This window comes from Pagrus major, chromosome 19, assembly GCF_040436345.1.
Source record: "Pagrus major chromosome 19, Pma_NU_1.0".
Lineage (NCBI taxonomy): Eukaryota > Metazoa > Chordata > Actinopteri > Spariformes > Sparidae > Pagrus > Pagrus major.
The window spans coordinates 28,403,033-28,423,775 of NC_133233.1; the positions used below are offsets into that span (position 1 = coordinate 28,403,033).

Consider the following 20,743-nt stretch of genomic DNA (forward strand, 5'->3'; position numbering starts at 1 on the left):
TGGTCAACACTGCCTCAACACTGACAAACTGCAGCCCCTCAATCTGTATAAAGAATAAATGATGGAGATGAAAATCCATTTATAATCCAATCAGATGTGTTCAGGTTTTAAATGTGTAGCTCAACATTACTGTGTCCTCATCAATGAGCTTTTCTCTACAATGAGTACAGATAAGATGAACCTTTCTTGATCCCTGTAGGAGAAATTCAAGTTGACACTGCAGCACAAAGGAAGAGTGTGCAAACAATAACAGATAATAGCAGCTCGAGGTAGGAAGTGACTAAGAGAAAAATAAAATAGAGTAAAATGAAAACATACTCCAAAACACACACGCACGCACACACGCACGCGCGCGCACACACACACACACACACACACACACACACTTTGTCATTGTGTTATTGTGGATCATCATCAGCCTTCTACAGACATCATCCACATGTCAGCACAACATTCATACAGCTGTTCATGTCAACACAGATTAATAACATGCTGCATTTTCTGCAGTTTCTTGAAGAAACAGAAGACTTTTGTGACCGAAGAAGAAATTTAGTTCAAGAAAATTGAAAATATGAACCAAAGGAAATCTATAACTTTATCAATGTAAGTTATGTATGAATGTAAACTCAAATATTAGTTAGCAGTAACAGAGTCAGTGAACTGACCTCAGAGTCTCCAGTCTACAGTTTGGACTCTGTAGAAAATCACACAGCAGCTTCACTCCTGAATCCTGCAGCTTGTTGTAGCTCAGCCGCAGCTCTCTCAGATGGGAGGGGTTGGACTTCAGAGCTGAGGCCAGAGAAGCACAGCTGATCTCTGACAAACTGCAGCGCCACAATCTGAATAAAGAATAAATGATGTAAGTTTAGAAGACAATGTTCCTGCTTGAAATCATTCAGTGTTTAATAATCTGTTCAGAGCTGAAGAAGGTTCAGAATGTAGAAGTTTAGAAAATGGAAACTCCAAACACTTGAACCCAACAGGATGCAGGTTCAACACTGTCAAATACACAAAGTGACAAAACAAGTATATGGTTACTCAAGGTGCCTAAATGTGTCCAGTTCATTACTGAGGAAGTCAGTGGTAGAGTGTTATTATAAAAACGTCTTAAACATTTATTAATTTATAATAAATCATAACTGTGCATGAACTATGTGTGAGCTTCTAACTTCTAATTTAAGCTGTGTGACCTTCTAACTGAACTCCTCTCCACAAATTGAAAGTAAAAAATAAAAACAGTATAAATAACAAAAATAAATAACACTAAGTTTTTCTTAGTCTTCTTGTTTTAAGTGCAAACAATAATCAAAGTAGTTCTCTCTCAATACTTAAAGTGCAAACAGAGACTGACATGATTTCCCTCCAAGCATGTGAGGTGTCTGCTGTTCGATGCAGCATATTTATACAAATGGTATGTATTAGGAGAATATATTGGAATGTTAGTTGCTGTTTGGGCCTTTCTGACTTAGAGGTTGTTTGATTAGGGGTACCAGAATATTGACATGATGGTGCTGCTGTCAAAGTTAATATATACAAGATGTAGATTAGCAGAGGCATGAAGGCCCTAGGTCAGAGGTGGATGCGAATGTGGGGCCTCTCCTATTTTTCTGTGTCTCTCTCTCTCTTAACATGAACCATATGTTACAAACAGGTTTTTGACCAAAACAAGCTCGGTATATAAGGAGCTGTCTGCATATCGTCGTCGGAGTTTCATTACTCGGCTGGAGACTCTCCAAGTAACGTGTTACTTGATTACGATACTGAACTTATTGTAATAAATTTCTTATACAACTAAGACAGTGTCGGCGGAGTTTTTCTTCAACCATCTTCGACTGCATCCCCACTGAAGATATGACACATGATACAGAGCTGAGAGCTGGCTACAACTACACTGCCCAGCCTAAGATATGGTCACGTTCTTCTTCAAGAATATGAGCATGTCTATGTTTTCTGGCAGCAGTTGAGACCTTTGGGCACTAAGTATGTCTCCTGCAGTTGAAAAGACACGCTCACTTGGAGCGGAGGTAGCAGGGATGGAAAGGTATGCTATCTGTGTAGAGGTTCAGGACCACTGGGATGGTGTACTTTGATTCCAATGTGTGGAGGAGTCGCCAATTTTCCACCATGGGAAATGGACACACACACACCTACACAAACTTTGTCATTGTGTTATTGTGGATCATCATCAGCCTTCTACAGACATCATCCACATGTCAGCACAACATTCATACAGTTGTTCATGTCAACACAGATTAATAACATGCTGCTGATCTCAATCAGGTCTGGAACTAGAGGATCATCATTAAATAAGACATGTAGGGCTGTAAAGCCTGTGTAATTAAAGGAGAGGTCCACATTCACTCAAGTCTGTATAAAATAAAAAACAGCCCTCAAAAGTAAAGTTTGTGATTTAGGTCATTTGTTAAAAGTTCAAAAGTGAGTTGTGTGAGTTAAAATATATTTTAAAACATTTACAAACATTTGATTTATTTTCATAGAGTCCTTCAGTGCAGCCTCCTCTGAACACCACAGGATGGAGCCATTTAGATACACAGAAAATGTCTCAATGAACTGACATTTCTTCAGATTTATGCTGCTGCAAATCTTCAGAGTTAATTAACTAAACTGTTTAAGTCTCAGTGAAGGGTTTGAATTGAATATATTGAAAAACAAGACAATGAACTGACCCCAGAGCCTCTAGAGCACAGTTTTGACTCTCCAGTCCAACAGACAGGAGCTTCACTCCTGAATCCTTCAGGCCGTTGTTACTCAGGTCCAGCTGTCTCAGATGGGAGGGGTTGGACTTCAGAGCTGAGGCCACAACTTCACAGTGAGTCTCTGAGAGTCCACAGTCAGAAAGTCTGTCATGACACAGATATTACAAAAATGTTATTATGAAAGAGGACACTTTATATTTACTTCATGCATTTGATGTCAACGCAGTTTGAAACATTCTGTTCTGATTGACATTTGCTATTTACATCAGTGGTTCAGCAAACCTTCATCTGATCTGTGTTTGACATGAAACAGTTATTCTCATCACTCTCTAAAACCTGCAGACTTTAAATCTTTATTTTATTTTCATCTTGCAGATGAAGGAAGAGAAAATGTAGTTACATTTGGGTTTCCATGATGTCCACAGTCTGTCAGTGTGATCTGATCCTGTGTCTTTTGCCAAAAAGTTAGATTAGTTTATGCCCAACACAGTGTTAGCATGAGGGTGAGAGTGCCAAAATTAACATCATCACACGTCTTGTGTCGAGAATGTGGGCTCCACAAATTATGGTGCTGAATGATCGTGCACCTCCCGAATTCAACATGGATGAGTTTGAAGTTTGAAAAACCATCTTAGAAATCTACATTTACATGATTAATATTTTGCCAGCTAATACAGATGTGATTCAGAACAGTTGACTTCTATAAAGACTTTTATGATTTACACTTTTATGGTGTTGCCATTGGTGATTTTGATTTATACACCTACTGTCTTTTCAAATGCTATTGTACATTGCAGTCCTGAACATTCACAATTCTTTATTCTTTACGTTTCATCTAGTTGTTGGTTCAGTTTTGGTGTTTTCCTTTCCAGCTGTATGTCACTTCTGTGTAACTACACTGAGAGCAATGATGAACTGGAGTCAGATTCCTTGTATGTCAACACATATTTGGCCAAATAAAGCTGATTCTGATTCTACAGAACAAAAATACATAAAGATTAAAACTAAATTAGAGTCAATTCAGAAAAAAATCTCATGTCATGTATAAAAGGTAAAGTAGAAGCTTTAATTTGAGCTGGAACTTTTTGGTCCATTTGCTCACTGTGAAATGTCTCTAAACCGACATAATGAGAACAATAACTGCATGAAAGAAATTCTCTAGGACTTTAGAAACATCACATGAAAAATGATACAGATCTACATTGTTGCACTCATGGTAAGTGAAACACTTTTAAAAAATAATCACAATTGTATTTAAAAATGTAAGCGCTATTTCAAAATAAATTATTTTATAGTTTGTATATCTGAAGAATTAAACTGCTAATCCACACTGATTTATAATGTTGATAATCACATCTGGACTCACAGAGCCGTCCTGCAGTTCCTCACAGCTGGAATCAGTCTCAGTCGTCCCTCCTTTGATGTGTTGTACTTCTTCAGGTCCAACTCATCCAGAACCTCCTCTGACATCTGCAGCATGTAGGCCAGAGCTGAACAGTGGATCACAGAGAGTTTCTTCTCTGATCTGTTCTCTGACTTCAGGAACTCTTGGATCTCCTGATGAACTGAGTGGTCGTTCATCTCCATCAGACAGTGGAAGATGTTGATGCTTCTGTCAGGAGAGACATCATCTCTGTTCATCTCCTTCAGGTTGTTGGTGGCTCTCTGGATGATTTCTGGACTGTTGTCTGTCTGACCCAGCAGACCTCCTAAGAGTCTCTGGTTGGACTTCAGAGAGAGGCCATGAAGGAAGCGAACAAACAGGTCCAGGTGGCCATTTTTACTTTCAAGGGATTTCTTCATGGCTCTCCTCAGGAAGTCATCCAGGGACGGGTAACGGGACTCATGGCCATCAACGCCTCTACCTAAAAATGTAGAAATCTTCTTAAAGGGAGACTTTGGTTTTGAGTCTTTTAGAAAAGCCTTCAGGACCTCTGTGTTCCTGTTGGTGTAACAGTGGAACATGTAGACTGCAGCCAGAAACTCCTGAACGCTCAGATGAACAAAGCAGTAGACTGTTTTCTGGAAGATCACACTGTCTCTTCTGAAGATCTCTGTACAAACTCCTGAGTACATCGAGGCCTCTGTGACATTAAGACCACACCGCTCCAGGTCTTCTTGGTAGAACATGATGTTTCCTGTCTCCAGATGTTCAAACGCCAGCCTCCCCAGCTTCAGAAGAACTTCCCTGTCAGCCTCCGTCAGCTCCTGTGGACTCGCCTCACGTCCTTCATCGTACTTCTGCTTCTTCCTCTTTGCCTGAACCAGCAGGAAGTGTGAGTACATGTCAGTCAGGGTCTTGGGCAGCTCTCCTCTCTGGTCTGTAGTCAACATGTGCTCCAGAACTGTAGCAGTGATCCAGCAGAAGACTGGGATCAGACACATGATGTGGAGGCTCCTGGAGGTCTTGATGTGTGAGATGATTCTGCTGGACAGATCTTCATCACTGAACCTCCTCCTGAAGTACTCCTCCTTCTGGGCGTCAGTGAAGCCTCGTACTTCTGTTACCCTGTCAACACATGAAAGAGGGATCCGATTGGCTGCTGCAGGTCGGGAAGTTATCCAGACGAGAGCCGAGGGAAGCAGCTTCCCCTCGATGAGGTTTGTCAGCAGCACGCTGACTGATGACTTCTGTGTGACATCAGACACGACCTCATCGTTCTTGAAATCCAGTGAAAGTCTGCTTTCATCCAGGCCGTCAAAGATGAACAGAAGTTTACAGACAGCGAGCTTCTCTGCTGTCACCTTCTGTAATGTTGGATGGAAAACATGGAGCAGCCTGAGAAGACTGTACTGCTCATCTCTGATCAGGTTCAGCTCCCTGAACGAAAGCAGAACCAGCGGACTGACATCTTGGTTTTCGGAGCCCTCTGCCCAGTCCAGAGTGAACTTCTGCACTGAGAAGGTTTTTCCAACGCCAGCGACGCCGTTGGTCAGAACCACTCTGATGCGTCTCTGTTGGTCAGGTGAGGCTTTAAAGATGTCGCTGCACTTGATTGGAGTGTCATGGAGGGCCTCCATCTTGGAAGCTGTCTCTAGCTGTCTCACCTCATGTTGGGTATTAACCTCTTCACTCTGTCCCTCTGTGAGGTAGAGCTCAGTGTAGATCCTGTTGAGGAGGGTTCCACTTCCTGTTTCACCACTTCCTGTTTCACCACTTCCTTCAGTCACACGTTCACATCTCCTCCTCAGACTGATCTTATGTTCATCTAAAGCCTCCTGCAGAACACTATCAGCTGAAGGAGAAGAAAATATTCGGGGATTAAATTGAGAGCAAGAATCTTGATTAACTCAAAAAGTTCCTTTTTTCAGACATGAAGACATCAGCAGACAGATGTACAGTCTTACTTTGTACAGTGTTGGTCTGACTGACTAACACTGGACAGCAGGACAGCTGCTCCTCCACAGAAACACTTCCCTCTGTCTTTCTGAAGAGATAAAGGAAAATCCCTCAGATTAGAAATCACAGATCAGTCTGACAAAAGAGAAGACAGACTGCAAACATAAGTATGTCTTCTCCAAGGTCTGAATCTGGACTGAACTCCCAATCACTAACAGTTTGTTTTTGTCTGAGTCACAGTGGAGCAGTTTGCATCATTTGATTTTAGTAAACAAACTTATTTTAATGGGAAATTTTATTACACAAACAAAAAGGACCACAAAACATGACCTCATTAGCAGCTATTAAAACCTTAAACCATACTGGACAAAGTACATGGCCACGCTTAGTACAATATACCCTCCTCTTTTTTCAACAACTGTGTTTGATGAAAAGGTTTTATGAAGATAAAAACAATGTCAGAGTGAAGATTTTGGGACAGTTTCCATGAGATACTTCCAGCCCTCATCAATGGAGCCTTTTCCTTTGCAAAGATATAGAAGAAATCCCCACTTGTCATTAAAGCAGAACATAAATCCCTCATTTGTGTAATTTATCTATCTGTAAAATACTTCATGCTCCTCATCCTGACATTCAGTGAAAGTTGTAATTCTTGGCTTTTTAACAGATCATTTGATCATCTGCAGTAAAGACATTGGGACGACTTCTGCTTGTTTTCATTCATCAGTAATTCTTCCATCGCAGCAAAACACGTTGCATCAGCCATCAAACTCCTGAAGGTTCAACTGAGCAAACTAAACATTTTTAAGACTAAATTTCTCTAAAAGACAAACAATGAATGAACTTGAAGTATCTCACTAGCCAACAATATTTAGGCTACACCCCATGATGCAACACTCCGGTGTATTCAAAAAGAATATCTGATGTTGACACATAATTGTCTCGTCCCTACGTATAATACAAATCACAAAGTTTTAAAATGTAATTTACAGAAAAATAATTGTGTCCTGTATTTGGGCAGCTACAGTCATATAATGGTAATGATTTAATTATATAAACTGAAGTTAGTATCAGTTCTCTTACTGTGTGTCTGAGGGTCCAGGTTCATTACTGAAGTTCACAGGAAAACTTTTGGACCGGTCACTCTTCATAGACAGACAGCTGGAGACTGAAGACTCTTCTCTCCGTCTGTGGTACTGACTTCTGGAAACACCAACATGTTTGTATTTATTTCATGTCAATACACAAATTGCTGATATTGACAGTTTGGTGATTAAAAACATGGCAGTCTTCTTACTGTGTGTCTGAGGGTTCAGGTTCATCACTGAACTCTGGAGGTAAACTTTTGGACGGGTCACTCTTCATAGACAGAAACCTGGAGACTGGAGACTCTGCTCCGTCCTCCTCTTCCTCCACACAATCACTCATCTTCTGCACTTCAGAAAGCACTGAGGTAAATATGTAGCACATGGAAGGAGAACAACATGAAGACAAGGAGGACAAACAGGTGAAACAAGATGCAGAGGAGGAGGGTGTAAAATCTAATAAAATGATTGTTCTGGCATCTTTCACTTGAGATTTCTACAGAAAACATTTTGTGTCTTTGCAACTGGGTTTCATCTTTTAAATGTCAGAGGTTAAATGTCTAACAGAATCTAGTTCTTAGTGTTAAGTTGTAACAAAATATGTTAATACTGAAACAGCAATCTGGGTCCTTCTGACCAACAGGACAGTCCAGGATCTACTGTGGTACAACACAATATCTTCAATGAGTGAACAGTGAAGTCCAAGTCCATGAAACAGACTTTAATCGAGGCTTCATTAGTGAAAACTTTTACTGTTAAACTATGTTGTCAGGTGAACCTGAAGTGGCAGAGAAAATATTGACAATAAAATTCATAAAACAAAACTGCTGTCGTCTTCTGGACTTGAGTCAGTCTGAGAAATAAGCAACATAACACTGACTGAGCTCAGAGCACAAGAGTCACGAGAAAAGTCTGTTGAAGAGTCTCAACCCAGACTGAGGAAGGAGGACGTCTCTCACACACTCACACACACACACACACACACACACACACACACACACACACACACACACACAGAGTAAACAAACATCCAGCCTCTGGTCAGTTTTCTTTAAATATGAGCTTGTTGTCTCTTGTTCAATGTGAATTTTGTAGCCGATCCCGCTGTTCTCACAGATGAATCAGAGACTTTGACTGTAAAACAATAATGTAGAAATAAAACTCACCTCTGCCTCAGACGTCTTTTCCTCCTCCTGCTGCTGCTGTCGACTCAAAATTAAGTCTGAACACTTTCACTTTCATGTCTCCGCCCTGCAGGCCCGCAGACCTCAATGTGGGCGGAGTCAAACGTCTAACTCCGCCCACTCTCCAACATTTGACGTCACCGTGATGCTTCCTGCTCGGTTTTCCTGTTTTCCTGTCTCTCTCCTCGGTTCTGTTTCCGCTTCGGTATAAATAATGGAAGGAAGTGTGACTTTTATAATGTTGTTCATATAATTTTAGGTGTATCGTTAGGTCATGTGAATTAGCTGCAAACTTTATATTTACATGTACAGTAAATATGCTCTATGAATATATCAGTGATTTTTTTTGTTTTGTCATTAAGAGCATATCTTGTCTTTTTGATTTTAAAATCACAACTATACAACTCAGAAATAGGATGCTTTATGAGCCTCTGGTCATATTTTATCATTTTTCTATATGTAATATTATTATATGGTATTATAATAAACGCATTGTGCGTGTTTTCTTTTCAGTTTTACTTATAGTTCCTCTATGCATATATTCAGCCTATATTTCTCTGGACTATGAGTAACTAACATGAACCAATTTCACATTTGTGTTAATTCTTCTTAATGTTGGAGTAATTGCCCTACAGCCCTACACTGTAATATAACTCTCTCCTGCCCTTGTCCACCCTGAACTCCTCGTCTCCTCAGCTTTCCAAATTGATATTGAATAAAAACAAGACACATTTTTTGATTTGACATTTTTCCCTTATTTATAGCGCAATGTATTTCATTTAATCTTATAATGTTACTTTACTGTTGTGTCTCTTTCAGAGTTCACAATCATCAAATGTGGCTTGAGTTGTCGAAAGACAACACACTTTCATTGCTGCTATTGCGAAGCAACAATAATCAGCAGGGCTCGATTTCTCCCTGATTAGGAGCCGCTGGACGATCTTGGTCCATGATCCCGGTCCATCAGGTGCTGAGAACTTGAGCCCTGATGATCATCACAAACTCATGTGGAAGATGGAAGCTACGTTTCAGGACATCTCTTCACGTTTCACTCAGATAACTGAACTAAATAAACTCAAAAATATGCGGAGAAGAGAAAATTTCACATATATGTTTTATCTATTTTAAATAAAGAGAGAAATCCAACCGTCCAGCTTCTGGGTTCAAGTTTCTCTCTTCTCCAGAACTGAGGCGACCGCCGGTGGCGCCAGAGCCTGACGCAGGCTACAGCTAGCTAGCTAGCTAGCAGCACCCGCAGCCGCTGACGGCTTTTTCTACATGTTGAACTAAAAACAGACGTTTTGTCGCTAAACGTCCATCAGCTGGTGAGCACGGCATCACTTCACATCACCTGGTTCTGGTTCTGGTGCTTCCTCAGCCTCTTCCTCCTCCTTTTCTCGGCGCCTGACGCTTTGATCCTTCGACGCATCTTCGCCGTCCAACTCGGACAGACGTTGACGCTCTGGCCCCGCCCACCGGCCACGGGCCACGTTACGTACGTACGTCACCGTCACGGTCATTGTTGCCAGGTTTGGATGAGACAAACATGATGAGCCTGTCAACAACAAGCAGCTCCGGTGATGAGGTGCAGATCAGACGGAGGAGAAACATTTCAATCCCTCTCCCTCCTCAGCTGAAGGAGCTGAACTTCAACATCTTCACTGAGATTCATCAAACAAACCGATTCTTGAGACTGAGGTTTAACTTTGATGTGAATAACTGTGGTTTGAAAGTTTGGATCACATGTTGTTTCACTGTGAATCAGTCCAACTGTTCTGGACCGACATGCAGGGCTGGCTACAGTCCAAGAGGACCGAACCATCACCACTGACACAGGAAACTGTCAAGTCTGGACTTTCTGATGGGTCCAAACAGTGGAAATGGGGACATCTGCTGGCAGGAAGCAGCTCCAGCAGGACCAGCAGAACATGCACGGTGCTGATGACGTCAGCTTCAACAATGATTTGTGAGAGAAAAAGCTCCACAGGTTGACTTCATGTGTCTGTGCTGATCATGTGATGTGAAAACCAGCAGGGTCTCACACAAAACTCTGATAAACTTCACATACTTTACAGTCAAACACAGGATTTGTTTGTTTTCTGTCAAAATCCAGATAGTTTTATATTTCTGTGTACTTGTAATTGTTTTACAGACATGATTAATGAATATAAAGTGTAGAATCAGCATGTTAAACACATCTTTTTAATATCAAACGTTATAGAAAGATGAAATATGAAGCTGCTGACTTTGCACCAAAATCCAGACACAAGTCAGTCCAGAAGATTCAGTAAAGCCTCGATTGAATCAGACTGTGTTCAGATTTGATCCACTTCATTTATTATGAAATGACAAACAGCTGATATTAGTGGTAATAAGCAGAACTTCACTGCTTCTTGTTTTCATGGTCTTTTAAATGCATGTGAAGTCTCATTCTGCTGTATTTCTATGCTCCTGTGAAGCACTTGGTGTCGCCTTGTGTGTGAATGCTGCTGTAGAAATAACCTGCCGTGTCTTCTGCAGGTGTGGCATCAGGTGGAGGCTCATCTGGCATCCTGTCAAAAATGTCAAGTAGCAGAGAAACCGGTTCTTTCCAGTCGAGCTGAAAGGAAACAAACAGTGAGGACTGGACTCTCTGATTTCACTCTGCCATGACGGAGGAGGAGCTGAAGTCCAGATGACAGCAGACGGTGGGTGTTGGTGAAGGTGCTGTTACTCTGAGTGGTTTGAATGTGGTGTGTGCTTAATGTGATCCAGTTCGCTGGAGTAAATGCTTGTTGTCAGGACGGCACCAAGACCGGATCACAAACCAGGCCCAGGCCAAAGGGCCCAGAGAAACCCAGACTCACTGCACGTCTGCTGGTTTTTGAGAGAAAATGAAATGAAGCTGACGTTCCTTCATTAATCTGAATCAATAAAGAACAATAACAACTTCTTCCACTTATCAGCAGCATTACTTCATTTCATGGCTCAGGCTTGTAGCAACCCGTCTCCAAGACGTGACATTTATAAACTCCTGATGTGTTTCAGCAGTTCTGTGTTCAGAGACACATTCACTGGATGGATGACATTAAAGGGACAGTTCACTCAAAGCTGACCCACTTCAGACGGGGTGCATGCTAACGCTTTTAGCTCGGCAGCTACAGGGAAGATTTCAGTTGAAATAAAGTGTGTAAATAACATCTTCTCAGATCAGTTTGTGATCTCGGGGCTTCTGCAGACTTGGATTACAGCAGACGAGCTGTTTGGAGACATCTGATGTGTTTTGGTTTTAAAACAAGTCGTGATGACTGAAGTGACATTTTTGGGTGAACTGTTCCTTAAAGCGGAGGTTTGTACCTATGAGGGAAGATGGAGGGCAAACAAACAGTCATCTCAGCAGAGGAAACTTACAGCAGTGTTTCCATTTTACTGAAGTGACGCTGGTGAACAGAACTCAGACAGGAAGTGTTTGATTTCAATCTTGTGAGAGGCATCACGACCCTTTAACAAAGACTTACTATATGTTTCAGTGATTTTACTGTAAAACCAATTTATTCATGTAACACATGGACACTTTCTTTTTCTTCATTCAATTAAACTGCAGCATTACAGTTAAACTTAGCTTCGGCTGCGTCGGACCCGAGTCACCAACCCAAAGCGTCAGTATGTGACGACCTGAGGATGAGACTCAACAATCAACCATCTGCCTCCAAAAAAACACATATTGTTACTTTAAATAATGTTTCTGCACTGTAAGTTCACTTCTCATTGTTCATATTACACCAGGTTGTGCTGTCCCTCAATCTGTCATCATTTATGTCGATATATTTTACAGGTTACAACGCCGTTAAAAGGAATGAATCCTGGAAGAGTGGCCACTCGAGGGGAAGCGTCAGATTAGAAGTGAGCTTCATTAGTCTCGTCTACAAGTTGGACATCAGCACGTGCTGTCAGGAGCTCTATCTGTGGATATTGTTTAATATATACTGTCACATACAGTTTGTTCAATAAGATTAAAAGTCAGTCTTTATCTACTCGCCCCCATGCTGATGAAAAGTGGGCTGAAGTTTGGTCGTCCACCAAACATTTGTGATATAAAATGGCCCCATACAGCTCGTCTGTCCTGATCCAAGTCTCCAGATTCCTGCTCTTTCCTGCTGATTTCTTCTTCTGGAAAATGACAATATTTAGCAAAATATTCCTGAAAACAAAAATCTTCCCTTAAAAACTTTATAATGTAAAATAAATATAATCAGGTTTCTACGTTTACACACTTTTTTCATGCTCCTATGTTTTATTGTTGATGGTCCCAGTGGGACTGAAACTGTAACTGTGCATCACAACCTTGTTCTGTGTTGTTGGACACATTTGAAGTGTTTCTGCTGTGAGGAAATCAAGTTTTTTAAATGCTCACTTTGTCTACATGGAAACAATGTTTTTCAATTCAATTCAAAGCAGAGCTGAGACAGAATTTACAGCATTAATAAAAGACATTACCACCAAAATATGTGACTCTGGTGTTTAATATTTGTGCTTTGTTTGTTTGTTTTACAACATTTCCATCATATGAGAAGACTGTGTTACAAAACTATAAAAATACTAAATAACATCAGTGAAATCAACATGTTCTTCCTTTCATGGTCATCAGTTACAGCAACAAAACAATGCCATCATTCATTACATCATATATTACATCATAGATTCATCTGTTAAAATGTTGATTTTACATTAAAATGAATGTCAGTTAACATCTACAACATCTCTGATGTCTTATTCAGTGGCAGTACACACAGAGTACTGCATTAATCTCCACTGTTACTCAGGAATATGTGGAGATTAACTGCACCAAGGAAATATCCAATTAAAAGTGTCAATGTACGATTATGTGGTGATAAACACGCCTCGATAGATTAATGTGTTGAGGCTCTTTGTGTTGAGAAGATGTGAGTGAATAAAAGAATAAAGATCCAGGTTCCAGGTGGAGGAGGTGTCTGAGTGTGGAGCAGAAGGAGTGGAGGAGCGTCAGTGTGTCTGCAGAGACTGTGTAGAAGGACAGAGCAGCAGCAGAGCAGTCCAGATACACTGATGATACTCTGTCACATCCAGAGGAACACAGGGACGATGCTGGACTGGACATTGTGTGTGACAGTGGAGCTGATCTCAGAGCAGTTCACACTGCAGCACTGACAGTCATCTCCACTTGTTGTGATTGGTCCGTCAGTCACTGCTGGATGAAGCTCTCCTCTCCACTCCACCTCCCAGTAACACGGCCCAGTCAGAGCCTCTCCACCCACCAGCTGATGGTGCTGCTTCAACCTCTCTGGATCATCAGGACACAGCTGATCCTCTCAACACCTCCACCTTCCTCACCACAAAGAAGACTCCCACCTGATGAGAGAAGCAGAGAGACAGTAAAGTGATAAATGAGTGTTGACAGAGACTCCCTCCATCAGCTGTCAGTCAGTGATATAAAGACCAGCAGGACTTCAGTCCTGTTCAGACCACAAGTGGAGCGGCTGTGTAGCGTAGCCAGCTTCCTTTCAGCTCTCATGTTAACGTGTTGGAGTGAAGCTCACAGACCTGCAGACACTTTGGACATCAAGTCTGTTTACTCTGCAGGTTTCACTGAAGGACACAGTGGAAATAAACTGCTGACGGTCCCTGAACGCATCATTACTGCAGGAACAGAGAGATACTCACAGCTCACTTTAATGGTGATTTACTGCTGTTAAAAACCAGAGTCTCACTCACATTTAAATATTTCATCTACTTTGGAAACATCACATGACAAATATGTAAATATGGAGTCTGTTATAAAAATATCTGGACAAATCAAATGACACATGGGCAGATATAAATATAACGTTAAAGGTCCTACACTGAACAGTAAAACATCAGCTGTGGTTTGTGGACTTCAGCAGAGGTTCTGGTCCGTATACAGACCACATGGTTACTAAGTGTAATGATGGTTCTCTGAAATAAGAGCCAGTGATCTGCAGGCTTCAGTCAGACTGATCTGAGAGCTGTGACAAAGATGAACTGATCAGTTGTTCAGTGTTGAAATGAGAGAACAAACACTTTGAGATCAGATTTGATGCTCCGACAGTTTGATGAATGAGGACACTGTCTCTATACATCCTGTGATGCTGTCAGCTGTGATCCAGCTTTATTTCCTGTAGACATGAACACAACAGCAACAGTCGTCTTCACATCAACTCAAACACACGATCACAACAAGCTTCTGGGTCGTCTGATTGTCTGACTGCTCTCTCTCTGTCTTTCTGTCCAATCATGAAGCCTGTCACCGTTCTCCTCTCACAGCTTCACTGAGGAAAGCAGGAAATACTGGATCTTTACTTTGATACTGTGTTTAGTGCAATACTGCTGAAACCAGCATGAACTGACTCCAACCCTCTACTGACCTCAGAGTCTCCAGTCTACAGTCTGAACTCTCCTTCAGATCCCACAGCGGCTTCATGTCTGAATACTTCAGGTTGTTGTCGCTCAGGTTCAGCTCTCTCAGATGGGAGGGGTTGGACTTCAGAGCTGAGGCCAGAGAAGCACAGCTGATCTTTGACAAACTGCAGCTCCTCAATCTGAATAAACAATAAATTATGTAGATAAAAATTAATTCACAATCCAATCAGATGTGTTCAGGTTTTAAATGTGTAGCTCAACATTACTGTGTCCTCATCAATGAGCTTTTCTCTAAAATGAGTAGAGTAACTTTGTCATTGTGTTATTGTGGATCATCATCAGCCTTCTACAGACATCATCCACATGTCAGCACAACATTCATACAGCTGTTCAGGTCAACACAGATTAATAACATGCTGCTGATCTCAGTCAGGTCTGTTATTAGAGGAGAAAAACTGAATTTTCTTTTAAACATCTTTTGAAAATATGCTTTGATCTGTGTGTGTTCTGTAGGATCAATATCAATGATCAGACATTATTTGTGAAAACACATTGACATCAACAGAAATCAAAATATTTCTACTTCAGCTTCCTCTATATAACACATTATCTGCCGCGAAACTCGTTCATTTCACCAATATTTTGTTATGATACGCTAGTGCTATTCCCCTCTGAGTCCGGGGTCGCCTGTTATCAACATCCGGGGTCTGTAGGTTGACCTACTAACCTCTGAACTGGATGATGTCACCTCTGAAAGCCGCGCGCACCCGCGACAGCCGGCTTGTTTACCTGTAGTTTGCTACTGCTAGTTTTTTGCAACATGGCTGAATATTTTTCCGATTCTGAGGTGGTGGACGATGACTTTGTTTATGATGGATGTCCTTACCGTTTTGAGCCAGAGTACACGGATGAGGAGCTCGTTGAAAGGAGGATGCGGAGGCAGAGAGAGGAACAGCTGGCCAAAGAACGACAAACGGCTGCGGCTAGGCTAAACGGCTAGGTCAACCTACAGACCCCGGATGTTGATAACAGGCAACCCCGGACTGAACTGACCTCAGACTCTCCAGTCTACAGTTTGGACTCTGTAGAAAATCACACAGCAGCTTCACTCCTGAATCCTGCAGCTTGTTGTGGCTCAGCCGCAGCTCTCTCAGATGGGAGGGGTTGGACTTCAGAGCTGAGGCCAGAGAAGCACAGCTGATCTCTGACAAACTGCAGTCCCACAATCTGAACAAAGAATAAATGATGTAAGTTTAGAAGACAATGTTCCTGCTTGAAATCATTCAGTGTTTAATAATCTGTTCAGCTGAAGAAGGTTCAGAATGTAGAAGTTTAGAAAATGGAAACTCCAAACACCTGAACCCAACAGGATGCAGGTTCAACACTGTCAAATACACAAAGTGACAAAACAAGTATATGGTTACTCAAGGTGCCTAAATGTGTCCAGTTCATTACTGAGGAAGTCAGTGGTAGAGTTTATGATTTGAACTCTTGGATATTAAAAAAAGCTGGTGTGCAAATGTTTATTATGGTCTCATTAATATTTGTTGTTAGCCTGCACTGAAGTAGCAGATCACATGATATTTTAATGCTGTTTTAATCGAACTAGAGGATCATCATTAACCCTTCTGTTGCCTCTGTGGGTCAGTCTGACCCTGTGACGTGCTCCCGCCCTTCCCCTCTCCTCTCCTTTCCTCACTTCTCCCCCCTCTCCTCCTTCCAAAAACAAAGGCGGTAACAACAGACGAAAAGGAAGGTGTAACATCCCCCACACCCCCGGTTGCCTCCGTGGGTCAATCTGACCCCGGTCTGTATGTGCGCATGTACGGGATGGGGGACCGGGTCAGAAAGCCCCGCCCCTCTCCCACAGGGTGTGTAGCACATTGTAAAGCCAGCCATCAGGCATGCGCAACCCTGGGCGGGGCATTACGACCCACAACCCCAAAAGACAAGGGATGTGGCCGCGATATAAAGGCAACGGGAGGGTTAAATAAGACATGTAGGGCTGTATAGCCTGTGTAATTAAAGGAGAGGTCCACATTCACTCAAGTCTGCGTAAAAAAATAAAACAGCCCTTAAAAGTAAAGTTGCTAATTTAGGTAATTTGTTAAAAGCTGTAGCACTTGATCAACGACAATTACTTTGACTAAACTTAAAAAAGAAACCTGAAAGAAATGTCCTTTGTTTTGTGGATTTTGTGTGTTTTTCTGAGTATTTAAATATATTCATGAGAACGAGCTCGACCCTCCCTACACACTCAAAACTCCTCAACACTGAACAGACAGTGACTGATGTCAGTCTGATGTTTCACTTCACTTGTTGGGGAACTCAGAAAGTAACTTAGCATTAAGTAATTAGTACGAATGAATCATCACTAGTGTTTGTCCTCTAAGCAGCTGGTTTATCAGGAACGACTCATGAAGAAAGTGGTCAGTATGTTGATTCATGGATATTTATGAACTGATCATGTAGGAGCCATTTGTGTGTGTGTGTTTGTTTTGACCACTGGGGGGAGTTTGGTTTGTGTCACTGATTGCAGATGGGCAGGTGAAGGGAAGCACAAGATTTCTACCGTTAAGCCATAAGACTAGAAATGGCACCTCAAAGTCCTAAAATGTAAGTACCAGTATTAATGTGCAACTTTCAATAAACGACAACAAAGAAACCTATTACAAACTCTCATTTCTGTTCGATGGAAACGCGTCAAGAATCCGCCTCTCACCTACCAAGTGACTGAATTGGACAGTCACTACAAATCACAACATCATTTTTTAACAATATATTTTTATACCATGGTCTGGGTGAAAACTGGATTCTGATTGGCTGCAGGCCGTCCATAAACTTTTAGTATACCAACACCTCTGGAAGTACTCGAGTAGTTCAAGTGAAACTGTCCATTCTAAATTAATGATCCTGTTTCTAAAATGAGTGGGACTGGCATCAGCTGGATACTAACACTTACAAGTTAGAAAAAAACTGAATGAAAAAAATAAATAAATAAAAACACTGAATAGAGTCCTTCAGTGCAGCCTCCTCTGAACGCCACAGGATGGAGCCACTTGGATACACAGAAAATGTCTCAAAGAACTGACATTTCTTCAGATTTCTGCTGCTGCAAATCTTCAGAGTTAATTAACTAAACTGTTTAAGTCTCAGTGAAGGGATTGAATTGAATATATGGAAAAACAAGACAATGAACTGACTTCAGACTCTCTAGAGCACAGTTTTGACTCTCCAGTCCAACAGACAGGAGCTTCACTCCTGAATCCTTCAGGCTGTTGTTACTCAGGTTCAGCACTCTCAGATGGGAGGGGTTGGACTTCAGAGCTGAGGCCACAACTTCACAGTGAGTCTCTGAGAGTCCACAGTCAGAAAGTCTGTCATGACACAGATATTACAAAAAATGTTATTATGAAAGAGGACACTTTATATTTACTTCATGCATTTGATGTCAAAACAGTTTGAAACATTCAGTTCTGATTGACATTTGCTATTTACATCAGTGGTTCAGCAAACCTTCATCTGATCTGTGTTTGACATGAAACAGTTATTCTCATCACTCTCTAAAACCTGCAGACTTTAAATCTTTGTTTTATTTTAATCTTGCAGATGAAGGAAGAGAAGGGTTTCCATGATGTCCACAGTCTGTCAGTGTGATCTGATCCTATGTCTTTTGCCAAAAAGTTAGATTAGTTTATGCCCAACACAGTGTTAGCATGAGGGTGAGAGTGCCAAAATTAACATAACCTTAGAAAGGACTTTAGAAACATCACATGAAAAATAATACAGGTCTTATTTTAAACTCTTCAGTATAGTGGTTAAAAAACCTCTTTCATTAGTTTCACCAGGGTTTCTTCTATCACCCAAAGAAAGATTCATAGAAGAAAAACTGTCACATTTAATGATCATTAGAAATAAATGGAATAACTGAGTTCAACAACCTGACAGCTATAAACACATCCAACTGAAACATCTACATTGTTGCACTCATGGTAAGTGAAACATTTTTTTAAAATAATCACAATTGTATTTAAAAATGTAAGCGCTATTTAAAAATAAATGATTTTATAGTTTGTATATCTGAAGAATTAAACTGCTAATCTACACTGATTTATAATGTTGATAATCACATCTGGACTCACAGAGCCTTCCTGCAGTTCCTCACAGCTGGAATCAGTCTCAGTCGTCCCTCCTTTGATGTGTTGTACTTCCTCAGTTCCAACTCATCCAGAACCTCCTCTGACATCTGCAGCATGTAGGCCAGAGCTGAGCAGTGGATCTCAGAGAGTTTCTTCTTTGATCTGTTCTTTGACTTCAGGAACTCTTGGATCTCCTGATGAACTGAGTGGTCGTTCATCTCCATCAGACAGTGGAAGATGTTGATGCTTCTGTCAGGAGAGACATCATCTCTGTTCATATCCTTCAGGTTGTTGATGGCTCTCTGGATGATTTCTGGACTGTTGTCTGTCTGACCCAGCAGACCTCCTAAGAGACTCTGGTTGGACTTCAGAGAGAGGCCATGAAGGAAGCGAACAAACAGGTCCAGGTGGCCATTTTTACTTTCAAGGGATTTCTCCATGGTGCTCCTCAAGAAGTCATCCAGGGATGGGTAACGGGCTTCATGGCCATCATCACCTCTACCAAAAAACTTAGAAATCTTCTCAAAAACAGACTTTGGTTTTGAGTCTTTTAGAAAAGCCTCCAGGACCTTTGTGTTGCTGTTGGTGTGACAGTGGAACATGTAGACTGCAGCCAGAAACTCCTGAACGCTCAGATGAACAAAGCAGTAGACTGTTTTCTGGAAGATCACACTCTCTCTTCTGAAGATCTCTGTACAAACTCCTGAGTACACCGAGGCCTCTGTGACATTAAGACCACACCGCTCCAGGTCTTCTTGGTAGAACATGATGTTTCCTGTCTCCAGATGTTCAAACGCCAGCCTCCCCAGCTTCAGAAGAACTTCCCTGTCAGCCTCCGTCAGCTCCTGTGGACTCGTCTCACGTCCCTCATCGTACTTCTGCTTCTTCCTCTTTGTCTGAACCAGCAGGAAGTGTGAGTACATGTCAGTCAGGGTCTTGGGCAGCTCTCCTCTCTGGTCTGTAGTCAACATGTGCTCCAGAACTGTAGCAGTGATCCAGCAGAAGACTGGGATCAGACACATGATGTGGAGGCTCCTGGAGGTCTTGATGTGTGAGATGATGCTGCTGGACAGATCTTCATCATTGAACCTCCTCCTGAAGTACTCCTCCTTCTGGACGTCAGTGAAGCCTCGTACTTCTGTTACCCTGTCGACACATGAAGGAGGGATCTGATTGGCCGCTGCAGGTCGGGAAGTTATCCAGACGAGAGCCGAGGGAAGCAGCTTCCCCTTGATGAGGTTTGTCAGCAGCACGCTGACTGATGACTTCTGTGTGACATCAGACACGACCTTCCTGTTCTTGAAATCCAGTGACAGTCTGCTTTCATCCAGGCCGTCAAAGATGAACAGAAGTTTACAGACAGCGAGCTTCTCTGCTGTCACCTTCTGTAATGTTGGATGGAAAACATGGAGCAGCCTGAGAAGACTGTACTGCTCATCTCTGATCAGGTTCAGCTCCCTGAACGAGAGCAGAACCAGCAGACTGACATCTTGGTTTTCGGAGCCCTCTGCCCAGTCCAGAGTGAACTTCTGCACTGAGAAGGTTTTTCCAACTCCAGCGACGCCGTTGGTCAGAACCACTCTGATGCGTCTCTGTTGGTCAGGTGAGGCTTTAAAGATGTCGCTGCACTTGATTGGAGTTTCATGGAGGGTCTCCATCTTGGAAGCTGTCTCTAGCTGTCTCACCTCATGTTGGGTATTAACCTCTTCACTCTGTCCCTCTGTGATGTAGAGCTCAGTGTAGATCCTGTTGAGGAGGGTTCCACTTCCTGTTTCATCGCTTCCTGTTTCATCACTTCCTTCAGTCACACGTTCACATCTCCTCCTCAGACTGATCTTATGTTCATCTAAAGCCTCCTGCAGAACACGATCAGCTGAAAGAG

At 41.9% G+C, this 20,743-nt stretch overlaps 3 protein-coding genes across 3 annotated transcripts in view; all 3 read right to left on the reverse strand.

Annotated features, from left to right (window-relative positions):
* Nucleotides 1-642: 642 nt before the first annotated feature.
* LOC141014370 (uncharacterized) overlaps nt 643-20,743 on the reverse strand; it is a 94,632-nt gene continuing 74,531 nt past the window's right edge. The window contains 1 exon segment of the mRNA XM_073488108.1: nt 643-839. Within this exon segment, the coding sequence (XP_073344209.1) occupies nt 653-839 (187 nt within the window). The 3' untranslated portion in view covers nt 643-652.
* On the reverse strand, nt 4,080-6,434 carry LOC141014888 (protein NLRC3-like). The gene is made up of 3 exons (XM_073488827.1): nt 6,421-6,434; nt 6,066-6,145; nt 4,080-5,953 (listed from the first exon to the last, which is right to left on the reverse strand). Exons 1-3 carry the CDS (start codon nt 6,432-6,434, stop codon nt 4,080-4,082), a joined length of 1,968 nt encoding a protein of 655 aa, XP_073344928.1.
* The window catches only part of LOC141014890 (uncharacterized), a 28,901-nt gene continuing 20,968 nt past the window's right edge, over nt 12,811-20,743 (reverse strand). Inside the window, exons 11-15 of the mRNA XM_073488829.1 lie at nt 18,865-20,734; nt 17,926-18,099; nt 15,776-15,949; nt 14,728-14,901; nt 12,811-13,693 (exon numbers count right to left, since the gene is read on the reverse strand). Coding sequence (XP_073344930.1) covers nt 13,672-13,693; nt 14,728-14,901; nt 15,776-15,949; nt 17,926-18,099; nt 18,865-20,734 — 2,414 coding nt within the window. The 3' untranslated portion in view covers nt 12,811-13,671. The remainder of the gene's footprint in view (nt 13,694-14,727; nt 14,902-15,775; nt 15,950-17,925; nt 18,100-18,864; nt 20,735-20,743) is intronic.

Coding starts and splice junctions, on each gene's coding strand:
- LOC141014888 (XM_073488827.1), bottom strand. Junction 5,954..6,065: donor TCAGACCAACACTGTACAAA/GTAAGACTGTAC, acceptor CTTCTCCTTCAG/CTGATAGTGTTCTGCAGGAG.